We start from the raw sequence: 14313 nt of genomic DNA on the forward strand, positions 1-14313 counted from the left end.
CAGTGGGAGCCAATGGCTCCTGCTGCTATCAATCTATCTAATGAGGACCCGAGACAGCGGCTGGAGCTGCTATGCTCTTTCTCGTCAGAAAGATTGGGTTCAGGTAAGTAAAAGGGGGGGGGGGGGCTCTGGAGGGCTGCTGCAGCATAGAAGGTTTTTCACCTTAAAGCATAGAATGCCCAGGCCAATTTTCCACTTTCAGCGCTGTCGCTCTTTGAATGACAATTGCGTGGTCATGCTACACTGTACCCATATGACATTTTTATCATTTTTTTCACACAAATAGAGCTTTCTTTTGGTGGTATTTAATCACTACTGGGGTTTTTATTTTTTGCCAAGCAAACAAAAATTTAGAAAAAAAAAACAGTTTTCATAGTTATAAAATTTTGCAAACGGGTAATTTTTCTCCTTCGTTGATGTGCACTGATGAGGCGGCACTGATGGGCACTGATGAGGTGGCACTGATAGGTGGCAGTAATAGACACTGATAGGCAGCACTGATAGGTGGCACTGATGGGCACTGATGAGGTGGCACTGATAGGTGGCACTAATAGACACTGATAGGCAGCACTGATAGGTGGCACTGATGATGAGGCATTGATGGGCACTGATTGGCAGCACTGGTGGGCACTGCTTAGCAGTACTTACGGGCACTGGAAGGTGGGCACTGGTAGGTGGCACTGGTGGGCACTGATGAGGCGGCAGTGGCTCTCTGTGTGTGGAACCAATGTCCTGTTTACACAAGCCGGTAATCTGTTTTTTTTTCTCCTCACGCTGTCAGCGTGAGAGAAAAAAAAAGCCGATTACGGGCTTCTGTTTACATCACGTGTTCAGCTGTCATTGGCTGACAGCTGATCACGTGCAAAGGGACCAGGATTGGCCCCCTCTGTGATCAGCTGAGTCTCACAAACTTGCTGATCACAGAGCACAGAGCCCACGCCCCACAGGCACGCAGGCAGTGCGAGCAGTTTTGCCAACTGTCAGTATTTTTACTGGCAGCCAGTAAAAAACAGGCAATGTTCTCCTGCCAGTAAATAGAAAAAGTTGCCAGTAAAAAATATGGCTGTGATGTTCGGCTCGGTCCAGAGCCGGCCGAGACCATCCGAGTCCCTGCTACAGTGTGTTCGGGCAGCTCTGGTGGAGGCAGTGCCCAAGCGTGTCGTGTGATGTCATGGTGCAAGGGAGCCAAGCAGAGCGACCAGAGCATGGTGTGCGGGTCTGCAGGACAGGAGCAGGGCAGGTCGGGAACGGGACTGTAAGTGTTGTTTAGACTGGAGTGGACTGAAGGGACCAAGAGTCAACTTCATGTGTGTGTGTGTGCCTTCCTATTCTAATTTCTTGCCCTCTTGAGTCCTACTTACTTACTATATCGAAAATAAAATAAGAAATATGTTTTTTGCCCTAATATCTACCTTAAATCACGCTAATTGCACGTTGTACTTGTTTGTAGCCTAAATACTAAAATTTGCACTTAAAACAGTTTTTTGTAACTTTTGGAAATGCCAGTAAAAACTTGGCTGTGCCAGGAAATTTTGGGTGTTGTGTCAGTAAATTTCAATCTGGTAGGTTGGCAACACTGAGCGCGAGCATGGGAGGACGTACATGGACGCCCTCCTGGCAATTTAGGCCCTTGCTGTAGCTGTCTTTCGGCTATAGCATGGGTGTGAAGAGGTTACGGTAAAAAAAAACCTTTAGACCCCTTTCACACTGAGTTTCAGGCATTTTAGCACTAGAAATAGCTCCTATAAAGCGCCTGAAAACTGCCTCCCATGCCGCCCGAATGTGAAAGTCCGAGTCCTTCCACAGGGGGGCGGTGCGCTTGCGGGACATTAGAAAATGTCCTGCGAGCAGCATCTTTGGGGCGGTTTGGGAGTTCTGTATACAGCGCTCCCAAAACACCCCTGCCCTTTGCAATGAATGGTCAGCGTTTTCGAAGTGTCTGAAAAAGCGTTTCAGAAGCGCTGCAACACGGGCATTTTTAACCCCTTCTTCGGCTGCTAGCAGGGGGTTAAAAGTACCCCCCTAGCGGCCGAAAAGCGCCGCTTAAAAAGCGGTAAAGCACCGCTAAAATGAGCAGCGCTTTACCGTTAACACTCGGGCAGCCCCAGTGTGAAAGGGGTCTAAGACTTTAGAACCACGTTGAAGTAGTACTCAAGAATTTTCTATCAGCTCTAGATAGGCCGGCTGAGCAGAAGCAATTGCATATTAGCTTTACAAAAGTGCAGAATGACTTACAATCAGCTTCATTTACTAGCAAAACCTCTGGCTTGCTAAGCAAAATAAAATTGAAAAAATGAAAGTTATTCTTAATGCTTTATATTTAAAGGGCTAAAGAATGCAATTTAAAACCAGATTGGTCCCTATAGGCAACACTGCACACCCTTTGCCCCAGCGTTCAAAATTAGTGTAGCACTACCCCCCCCCCCCCCCTCCAGGGGTTGCAGATGACTGGTTTCCCCACTCCTGCACAGCTAGGCAACATGCATTTTCCACTTTCTCCAGACACAAGGAACAGTCTTTGAGCTTGTTTTTATTCTTGTTGTTTTATTAAGGGTAATAACTTGAATGGGGAATAGAAATTATGGGATGCCCAGTTTGACTTATAATAAATAAATAAACAATAACCAGGGACAACTTCTTCCATATATGCACGATTTTGACATGTCTTCCTTTCTGGACACTGAGAGTCTTTTAATGCTAAAATTGCAAAAGCCCCTTAAGGACTAGGAACTCTTCAGTTTTTAGAAAGTAGAACTTTGTGTAGTAAGCAACATCCAGGGGTATCTCCCACTTCTGCGGATACTTATCCCAGTTCTACTGCCTGCAGGACTACCAGCCCACCTGGCTGCTTCCTCACCAGCCCAACCAGCTGCACCGAAGATTTCTGAAGTCAAAGGACAGGAAAGGTTAACCACAATGCTGTCCTCCAGAAATGCTTGCTACATGTGGCAGTGTCTCCCCTTGTGAATCCCTTTGTGTGCTGATGTGTTACACTGTTCTCCTTGCTCCCGCTGCTTCTTAGGTAAGATTCCTTTCAAACTGCACTGCTGTCAAGCCAGCCCGAGTTCTAGCCAGAGGCAAAGCCCCCCAGACCATAGGCTGCCTTCTAAGGCCACGGACAGTCCCCTCAGCGCTCCATCTTCCTCCTGACTCCCCTGCTGGCATGACTCATCCATATTTAAGGGCTGGATCAGCCACCCTGCCAGGCCCACTGCCTAGGGATTGGCCAAGCTCCCCTAAGTATGCAGATCAACGCTCTTGGCCTCTGCCCTCTAGTGGCTAGAAATGTCTCCAAACTTCCAGAACCAGGGGGAGGCACCAGAGGCTTGCCTCTGTGAGTTATCCAGCCTGACCTGCAGTAAAGCCATGACCCAATTAAGACTCACAAGTTAACCATGAGTTAAAACATAAATTTGCCTTCACTCACACTAGTAGCACACTATAGGGTGCTACATTAGTCTCTTACTTTTGTAAGTAAGGTTTAGCCCAGGTTCACATTGAGGGCGGGTTTGAAATTATGCAAGTTCATCTGAACTCACACGATCTCAAACCGGTAAAGCAGTCCGACTTTGGTGGTCATTTGACAGACATCTGTGCGGGTTCCTGCACAGATGTCTATTCAAATAGCCCCCGAAGTCGCCAAAAGTAGTACAGGAACTACTTTTGGGAATCGGTGCGGCGCTGCAAAGTCAATGTCGCACTGATTCGGACGGTGAAGTTGCCGGCAATAGCCGGCGATTTGACATGTCAATTCAGCCCGATGTGAACATGGGCAGTAAGCAGAACTCTAGACAGACGTATCAAAACCCTTTTAGGTATTTCAATTATGTATGGATTTAAACAATTATAATTGATCTATCTTTTTATTAAAATGAGGCATTACACAGAGCTGTCTAATATATTTTTCAGGCACTGGGGGCTGGATAGGAGGGTTAGGCAGGCTGCGATAGAGAGAAGGGGTGTTGGACGACCTTTACAAATCAAGTGATGCTTATCTACTTTTCAGTAAGCTTGCTAAAGATAATGACTGGGCATGAGTATGCAAGTTGTAAATAGTGGTGTCACCTATTTTTATATGGTTAGCAGAGCTGTATGAATCAGAATCATGACTGGAAAGGATTATACATTTTTTGCAAAGTAAAACAGTGCAGGTATATGTATTTAGATATTGGCTAGTATTCTGTTTTATGGGTATGACTTGTAAAAATTATGCATACTGCTACTGACAGCAGGTTATGCTGCCATCTTCAGGACGCATTTTCTATTTATGCAATATATGTAAATAAATACAACAGAGCACAGAAAACATAATTTCAATAGAGCACAGTTAAAGCTCATGCATGTTGCCACCAAGCTGCTTCTTTAGACCCATAGCTCTTATGCATTTCATAGCTTGTAATCTAAAAGCAACTTTCTAGCTTTGCAGGTGTAGGGACACATTTTTGTACTTTGCACTATGGATTCTTCAGCGTAGGAGCCCCTCAGTGCCTGTGTGCATAAGTCTTTGGATATACAACCACAAGCATAAAGGAAGATTTACTTTTGAACACTGTTTATTCAATTCTTTACATTTTTTTTCTACATTTATTTGCCCATTGTTTTCACTGTTTATGAAGTTCCATTATATTATAGTAATGTGTATGTAACCAAGGGGAGATTTCCCCTCACTTCTTGTCCAGTGCGATGGAGGATCAAGCTTTTGCCACTCTGCAAAGTTGTAACTGTGTTGGAGACATTTTCCATCATTTGCCTTGTCCTAGTGACAACATTGTGAGGATGGAAATAAAAGCCTGATAAAGAGTCTGTTATTTGTTTTCTAAATTCTGTGTTTATTTACAAAAAAGAAAAAAGAAAAGCAAAACCACTTTTATACAAAAAATTATTCAGAAAAGATCAACAACTTTTCAAAGAACTACATCTAGATGACTTGATCCAGATATTTGAAAGTATAACCGAAGGCATTTTTTTACATTTTGGATAGAGTTAATAGGGATTAGAACACCTGTCATGTTATTTATTGCTGTTTTTTTGTCCCTGTTAGGGAGATTTACAGGCTCTATTTGTCTTGTTGACCACAAGTGAAAATAAAAAATCCCAAATTTTGTGTGGCCATGGTGTGAGAAGTGAAGGGAAATCTCCCCAATGGGACACAGATGGCAAAAAAATCGGACAAGAGTTTTAACCCTTTCTTTATTCTTAGTGACTAGCAGAATCCTTTACAAAATGTATAGTTAAACAACAGATGTTAAACTAAGTCAAAACTGAAAAAAAAAAAAGTATGGCTGGCGTTAGTTTTTAATCCCTTCCCACCCTGCCCCAGCATCCCTTTAGCATTATTAGAGGCCAAGGGCCTCTGACAGCTCATTTACAGTGCTGGGAGTGCAGGGTGAGCGCGCTCTCTGCATGGAAACCTCTGCTGCCCATGGACGCATATGTGTGGTGTGTGGCTGTTGAAACCCACCCTCTTTGCCACCACACATATACATTACATGGTCAGCAAATAATTAAAGGAGGTGTGATGGGAATGTAAATATATACTCCTGTATTTTAAAATATGTGTCCCTAAGTGAAATGCTTACAGTACAGCCTTAAAGTGGTTTGATGCATTCTATGCTTATACCAACCACAATTCTGGTTATCATGCTTTGAGTAGAAGACCAAATTCTTCTTCATTATTTATTTTGAAGTCTACATGATTGGTGGGAGCACTGGCTGGAAAGGAATCTATCTGCAGGAATGTTATTTAAAAATTAATAATACTGTTTAACACAGTGCTTTAAGAGCATACTAAATAAAGGTATTGGCCAGTGCATTCCAACAGGAAATAAGTTTAAAAGAGCTTAAATAAATATTGGGTGGCTAAACTCTAACATAAAAATGCGTATAAAATAAAAATAAAAGGCCTTTTAAAAAATACAAGGCTGAGGGGTCATTGTCAGCATTCCAACAATACAAAGAATGCAATAAGAAGTGTAAGAGCGCAATCAGGGCAGCTAAAATAGACCAAGAAAGGCATATAGTGAAGCAGAGTAAAAAATAAACTCCAAGAAATTCTTTAAATAAATAAACATTAAGGAAGTGAGACAAGAACATATTGGCCCCATAAAGGATGATGAAGGGAATTTGGTTACAAAAGGCAAGAGAAGGCAAAAGTTTTAAATGCATTCTTCTCCTCAGTTTTCACAAAGGAAATGGGGGGATATAGTAACCAAGACTGTAATGGTAATAACACAGAAGACCGTTTGAGAAATAGACTTGGAAACCTAACATAAATAAGTCACCAGGACCAGATGGCTTACACCCGAGGGTCCTTAAGGAACGTGGATTCATGGAGAATTGTTTTTGCCAGACCAATCTATTAACGTTCTATGAAGAAGTGAGCTGCAATCTAAATAAAGGTAGGCCTGTGGATGTGGTGTATCTGGATTTTGCAAAGGCAGTTCCCCACAAATGTTTACTTTACAAACTGAGGTCTGCATGCACCATAGGGTATGTACCTGGATTGAAAACTGGCTACAGCAGCGGGTCCAAAGGGTGGTGATAAATAGCGAGTGGGGTCCCCCAAGGATCTGTCCTGGGACCAATTCTGTTTAATTTATTCATAAACCATATAGAGGATTGGATAAACCGCTCAATCTAAGTATTTGCGGATGATACAGAGTTAAGCAGGGCAATAAACTTAGCACAGGATGTGGAAACCTTACAAGAAGACCTGAGTAATGCATTTGAGTGCTAAAAATATGAAAGTAAGTTATTCAATGGGGGGACAACCTCTAGGGGAATCTAGAATGGAAAAGGATCTGGGGGGGTCCTAGTAGATCATAGACTCAGCAATGGCATGCAATGCCAAGCTGCTACATGCAAAACCAGCAGAATATCGGCATGCATTGAAAAGGGGATTCACTTCAGAGACTACAAGACTCTGGTCCGGCCGCATCTTGAGTATGCCGTCCAGTTCTGGGCACCAGTCCTCAAGAAGGATGTGCTGGAACTGGAGAGAGTCCAGCGAAGGGCAACAAAGCTAATAAAGGGACTAGAGGATCTCAACTATGGGGAAAGACCAGAAGCATTGAACTTATTCTCTCTGGAAAAAAGACCCTAGAGAGAAGATATGCTAGCGATGTACAAATACCGTACTGGTAACCCTAGCATAGGGAAAAAACTTTTCAGTGAAAGGGAGTTTAAAAAGACACGTGGCCATTCACTGAAATTGAAAGAGAAGCAGTTTAACCTGAAACTGCATAGAGGGTTCTTTACTGTCAGAGCTGTAAGGATGTAGAATTCCCTTCCACAAGCAGTGGTATCAGCAGGAAGCGTCAATAGCTTAAAAAACTATTAGATTGGCACCTTAACAATCACAACACACAGGGATATACAATGTACTATTGACATAAACACAAGCACACTCACACACCACAGCTGAACTGGATGGGCTGGTGTTTTTTTTCAGCCTTACCAACTATGTAACATTTTATATAGCCAATATGAAAACCTTATTTTTTTTTGGTTAACCTTAATTTTCTTGCAAACTAAGATTAAGATAAGGTATACACTGGACAAAAACAAAACAATTGTAACTGGCTCTTACTGAATTCACCTAGGGAAGGGTTTAGTTGATGAATTTGACTTCTTTTCTGGAATGTATAAAGGCCTGCTGGATGTTTGTAATCAAGATACATTAACAATATTTTGCATTGTTCTGTAGTTTTCCATTTTGATGGGGGTTTACTTCACTTAATAATAAAAGCCTGTGACTTCCTTTTCTTTGATCAGAGTTTGAGCACTATGGATGTGTTTTCCTCTCCTACGTCCACCTTCAAATATCCAGGACAGATACTGGTCCTCCTGCAGCATCAGTCACTGGCCAGTCGTATCAAAGTGATGGTACAGAAGGCCGAAAGCCTGGGCAAACTTACACGTATTCCTGGAGCACCAGGTAAAAGGCCACATTATTAAGAACTGCATTCATGAATGAAGGGGCAAAGAGATCACAAAATTATACCACAGCATCCCCACCCAGTCTTATATGTATCTGTCCTGATCTTCTGACATTTCACTGCCTAGAGCTGCCTGTCAAAAAAATCTCGCAGACTAGGCATACACATGAATTCTGCAATCTTATGTAGTTCTCTGTTTGGTGGGGGTGCAGCGTTATGACAAATGGCCCTCCCCAAACAGGATATTGCATTGAGCATGTAGGTAAATAAGAGAACCAAAATCTTTGCTAAGTGGAAGGGAAGGGGTTCTTATAATAAAGTTGGCAGTGCCTCCACCCAGGACATAACCTCTGTGAACAGAAGGGATTCCCCTCCAGTGAAATTAACCAGTAATCTAATCAAAGTAATTGAGAGCATACAAAATCAAGACACTGGAACATAGTCGAGGACTGCTGCCTGCTTCCTTTCAATGCTGTTCATTGTAAATTTAAAGTGATTTTAAAGGTTTAACTTTTTTATTTTTTAAAAATAACAAACATGTTATACTTACCCAGGGCCATTGGTAGCAATAGGTAGATCAGGCAGCCACCTAGGGTGCCAGGGTGGGCAAAATCCGGATCCCCAGCCACTCGCTAGGGATTCAGATTTCTAAAAGACCTGTCTGTTCCTCCAGCTAGCAAACTAAACTTCCACCCTGCACCCCATAGCAGAGAGGGCGCAGCATGGAAACATTAGTTTGCCTGTGGGGCTCGGGATGCGGAGCCGGGGAAAGGATCCCGATGGCCGGAGGGCAGAGGAGGAGCGGGGCTTGGCATGCACAGCTCTCCTGGAGGGAGTGTTCCCTGTAATGTGGCCAGACACTGGACTCTCTGCTCTGTCTGCTCTCCGCTGTCTCCATCCTGCCCTCAGGTAAGGGGTGTGTGTGTGCGGGGACCAGGGGCGGACTGACCATTCAGTAGGGGGCCCCATGAGAGGCTTCTGGGAGGACAGGGGGGATGGATGGAGTAAGCGGGCCGGTCCTGTGCGGAGAGAGAGCCAGAGACAGCCTGGGGAGGAGGACACTTCCCGAACCAGTGAGAGTGAGAGAACTCAGGGCAGGGGTCGGCATTGGTTCAGCAGCACCACCGACACATAGGTAGCATGTGTGACTTGTTTTATTCATGTACCTTGTGTCGATGAGAACAGCAATGTTAAAGCCTCTCCTACACTGCTATCTGCATAGTTACGCTTCCCAGCAGGAGGTCTGGCTGCTGTTTTACCCAAATGCAGCTGGAAGCCGATTGGTCTGCTGCCCTGTCACTCAGCTCTGTACCTGTCTGCTGTAGCAAGAGTGGTAAGAGCCAGTGGCCCCTCTTGTCACAGTTGTACACTGAACCCTGTTTACCATCAATGGTAAACATGAGTGCAGAGGGGTTGAAGCAATGCAACATATGTGATGGAACATGGGAGGCAGAGAGGACTATGTGTGTGTAGGAGGAGGGGGGGCACTGTACTTCATATAATGGGGGCCCCCTGTGTGTCCCGAGCAGGGACAGTGTACTCACAATGGGGGGACCCCCTGTCATATGGATTAGGGGAACTGCACTCATATTGAGAGACCCCTGTGTGACCTGAGGATGGGGGGCACTGTACTAATAATGGGGACCTCCTGTGTGACCTCAGGATGGGGACCTCATTACATCTTATAACGGACCCCTGTATGACCTGGGGATGGAGGCTTTGTACACCTTGTAATGATGAGCACTCTTTGTGACCTGAGAATTAGGACTATTTGTGCTTTATTGGGATCCCCTTTCTGCTCTGAGTGGGGGCTCTGTGTGCCTTATAATGAGGGGTCCACTCTGTGACCTGAGGATGAGTATATACTCTCATATATGCACTCCATAATGGGGAAGCCCCTGCATGCCCTGAGGATGGGGGCACTATATATCTTATAATGGGGTGTCCTCTGTGTGACCCTCTGTATGTATGGGGGACTCTGTATGTCTTAAAATGGGGAACCCCCTGTGTGTCCTAAGGATGGGGGCACTATACATCTTATAATGAAAACCCCCGGGTGTTGTGAGGATGGGAGGCACTGTATGTCTTAAATGAAGGACCCTATGCATGACTCTCTCTCTCCCCCCCCCCCTCTTTTTCTCTCTCACCTCTCTCTCTCTTCTCTCTCTCATCCCCCTTCTCTCTCTCAGCCCCCCTCCTCTCTCTCAACCCCCATCTCGTCTCTCTATATCCCCACTCTTTCTCACCCCATATCTCTCTTTCAACCCCTTTTCTCCACCCACCTCTCCCCCCCTCCATCTCTCTCCTACTTTCTGATCTCCCCCATCTCTCTACCCTAGCCTGTCTACATACTACCCTAGCCTGTCTACATACTACCCTAGCCTGTCCACATACTACCCTAGCCTATCCACATACTACCCTAGCCTGTCTACATACTACCCTAGCCTGTCTACATACTACCCTAGCCTGTCTACATACTATCCTAGCCTGTCTACATACTACCCTAGCCTGTCCTGTGCCGCCACTATTTGTCTTAAAGCCAAGTTCAGAGGCACAGGTGTGGGTGGAGAGGCACCGCAAAAACCTCCGCCCGCTACCTCCACCCTATACATGGGCAGGGCAAAGGGGATGGAGCCAGGGGCGGAGTCAATGAGGGCGGCAAAATGAGGTTTCGCCTAGGGTGTCAAAAATCCTTGCACCAACCCTGTACTTGCCTGCTCTGTGCAATGGTTTTGCACAGAGCAGCCTTGATCCTCCTCTTCTTGGGTCCCCCTCTGCCACTCCTGGCTCCTTCCCCTTGCTGAGTGCCCCCATAGCAAGCCGTTTGCTATGGGAGTACTTGTGCTTGCTCCCTCTCAAGCCCTGCTCTGTGTGTCCATAAGGCTCAGGTGATTATAACAGGGGGACTGGGGGGGAGCTGCATGCAGAAGGTTTTTTACCTTCATGCATTTAGGACCACTTTAATGTACCTCCTCACTATTACTTTTGGTACCTTCAGGTTTTCTCATGTCTTTGGTAGCCAATTTCCTGAGTGCCACATAGATCTTAATTATCCTTGCCCTGAGTCCCTAAAATGCAAAAACCCACCTTGGTGGTGTATCAACGCTTTATAATGACCGCCATTCCTGGGTTATCTGCCTTGAGACAAAAATGGCAATTGGACGTTCCTGATCTGGACAAGGTGGATTGGTTGGACATGTGGTACAAACAACTACTGTCTGCTAGAGATAAACTCATTTAATTCAAAATCCTACATTGTGTTTAATTTACCCCTTCCAGGCTCCTCAAGATGAACCAAAAAATCTCCCCAGCTTGTTGGCATTGTACTCAATTAACTGGATATTTTTCTCATATGTTTTGGCCCTTCCCGGCAATTACTCCCTACTGGAGTAATATTATTGTCATTAATGCCATGGCCCAGCTTTCTATTACCTCAAAGCCCAGACTCTGCCTGTTAGGTCTGGTGGAGGACTTGGTTCCTACTGTGGCAGAGAAAACTTTCCTTAGCCTTCTATTGTTCTACTCTAGAAAAGCTATCACTATGTGTTTGAAAAAAATCCTCTCCTCCCACTGTCCAGTTTTGGAAGCAGCTGGTGAACTCTAAAGCCGCGTACACACGGGCAGACTTGTCGACCGGACTGATCCGACGGACTTTCCGACGGACTTTTACTGGACTTTTGATGGACTTACGACTGACTTTTTAACAAACGGACTTGCCTACACATGATCACACCAAAGTCCGACGGATTCGTACGCGATGAAGTACACCGGACTAAAATAAAGAAGTTGATAGCCAGTAGCCAATAGCTGCCCTAGCGTCGGTTTTTGTCCATCGGACTAGCATACAGACGAGCGGATTTCTGGGTCTGGCGGAGTTACGACGTAAAGATTTGAAGCATGTTCCAAATCTAAAGTCCGTCAGATTTTCGACTGGAAAAGTCTGCTGAAGGTCCGATGAAGTCCACACACGTTCGGATTGTCCGCCGGACTCGGTCCGTCTGACAAGTCCGGTCGAAAAGTCCGACCGTGTGTACACTGCATAACTTACCTCTATACTGAGATACATTCCATAAGAGAAACTGTACCAAAATTCTTTTCTAAAGTCTGGTCATGCTGGTTAGATGATCTCTTCACTGCTACGACGTCTACTATCTGACGAGCCATATTCTACTCCTTCTACTGTGGTATTTTGCACAGGGATACTCTTTGTTTTTTTCTTGGGGACCCTTAACTAACTACCTCTTTTAGGGAGAGTCCTTTGTTTTTTGGGGCAAGGTTTTATCTTTCTCGTATCAGCTTAGTGCTCTAGCCACACACTTTAGGAACTGTAATGATTTCCACTATATTTTTTGGGGTTTGACTTTTGAGTGCTGCCCCCACATGGGCGCTGAGCTCATATTCACTGCTACTCTCTTTTTTCGTATGTTGTAATGTCTCTAAATACCTATAAAAGAGACTTACTTTTTTTTATTGGGAGCAGAGGAACTACTGCAAACAGCAAATAACCATAAGTTTATAGATACACACCAGTATAGAAACAAAAAAGCTTTTAACAAAGAGATTAATACCAGTACATACATCCAATGTACAGCAATGGGCCCGATAGGAGTCCTGGTGGAATTGAGCATATATATACCCGAGTATATATACCCTAGTACTATGGTATAATTATCTAGTTATTAGTAGAGCTATCCCCGGCCAATGTTGCAGCAAAGTCCAGTTGGCCTAAGGATGAGCACGTGTCAAAAACTTGTAAACAAGATCTGCGGTGATTAGAGACCCTTCAGCCATTGTCCAACTGGCCTGGAATGCAGCTTCTTACACGCAGAAACTATGGTGTGGCACTGCAACTCAGTCACCTATCTACTCTGCTCTTTAGTCTCTAATAGTCCCCAATCTGACATGCAACTGGATCTCTAACTATAAGAAGTGGCCATCGGATGCCTAACCTGTCTCTAGCCTATACTGATTATTGAGCCTAGAGCTAAAACTAGCTATAGAATCCCAGACCAGAAAGGACAGGGTTAACTAAAATTAACAGGAGCTGCATATAAACTCTACTGCAATAAACAAGTTCACCTACTAATATACCGGAAGGTGATCACTACACACATACAGTAGCCCAGACCTAGCTATGTGACACTAAGCATGTGAGATAATAACAATTGGACAGACTTAAGTCTGTCACAAGTGTCTGGATACACATTCAAGAAGCTATGGGCAGATGTAGTTAAACTATTAGAACATAAGAATACTTGCCTTCTGGTCTGGGTGAAAATACAGCAATGGTAGCAGCCCTTGTGTGTAAAGGGTAGTGCGGCTCAGTTCTCTGTCTCCCTATCTACTTCCTCCTTCTAGGGTTTTGGCCCAGACACACAAAGACAGGAAGTGATGTGCATAAATAATCTCTGTGAAATTTAAGCAGCAGAGCCACTTACAGACAGTAGAGGGCAGCAGATCCCTACATTTATCAATTCCATACAATCTAGTATTTAGAAGTTGATAGCATTGCAGAGCGCATGCATGGGCTTGATTGGGAATGCTTTGACAAGCGCCTTGGTGAACTAGTGAGTGATATTTTATTGGATCTTGGACAGATGAGTATAAGACTGGAGAAGGTGTGCTCTGTAAACACAAATGTTTATTTCACAGTTTTATTTTTGAATAGATGTACAAGTAGGGGACAAATGTGGGGGAAATGTGCAATCACATACAATCAACCATACAGGCATAGAGATCTTAAATGGTTTAAGACAATCCTGCTTATCTATTTTACAAGTGATAATGAGTCTATCTAAAGGCAAAGCCTTTTTTTGTTTTGGATAGCATAGAGAGGGATTAAAATGTGTCAAGTTTTTATTGCTGTCTGTGTCCTTGTTAGGGAGATTCACACTATTATATCATGTTTAAATTATCAACAAGAGTGAAACTAAAAAAAAAATACAAATTTTGAGTTGTCACTCCAACCTGCACAGAGGGGAAATCTGTCAATGGGGGCACTAGATTTGGTGACCCCGATGACAATCAGGGATTCCCTCATTTTGGAGGGATTTTCTTCTCACTCCTTGTTTTGGCTATGGGAGAGGAAGTGTAGGGAAATATTCCCAATAGGTCACAGATGGAAAAAAAACAAACAAACTGACAGGGGTTATAACCCACCATTACTCTAATCAAAATGGGAAAAAAATGCCTTTAGTTCTACTTCTACGTTAACTATGGCAAACATAAGTCCCCAGGGAGCACCAGTTAGGATTTTTCAGTCCAAGAGTTTCCACAGAAGAGAATCTATGGTAGGTAAGCTGCAGTTCTTGAATATTTCTATTTAAAGTCATGCTATGCGAATGGGAATGTGTAACAACAATATAAAATAGGTATT

At 44.1% G+C, this 14313-nt stretch overlaps 1 protein-coding gene across 3 annotated transcripts in view; it reads left to right on the forward strand.

Annotated features, from left to right (window-relative positions):
- LOC141131571 (synaptotagmin-4-like) overlaps positions 1–14313 on the forward strand; it is a 105748-nt gene that overhangs the window by 80072 nt on the left and 11363 nt on the right. For all 3 annotated transcript variants that reach the window (XM_073618991.1, XM_073618990.1, XM_073618989.1), the window contains one exon: positions 7774–7936. In XM_073618991.1, the coding sequence (XP_073475092.1) occupies positions 7774–7936 (163 nt within the window). The remainder of the gene's footprint in view (positions 1–7773; positions 7937–14313) is intronic.

Source organism: Aquarana catesbeiana, linkage group LG03, assembly GCF_042186555.1.
Source record: "Aquarana catesbeiana isolate 2022-GZ linkage group LG03, ASM4218655v1, whole genome shotgun sequence".
In the NCBI taxonomy this organism is placed as follows: Eukaryota; Metazoa; Chordata; class Amphibia; order Anura; family Ranidae; genus Aquarana; species Aquarana catesbeiana.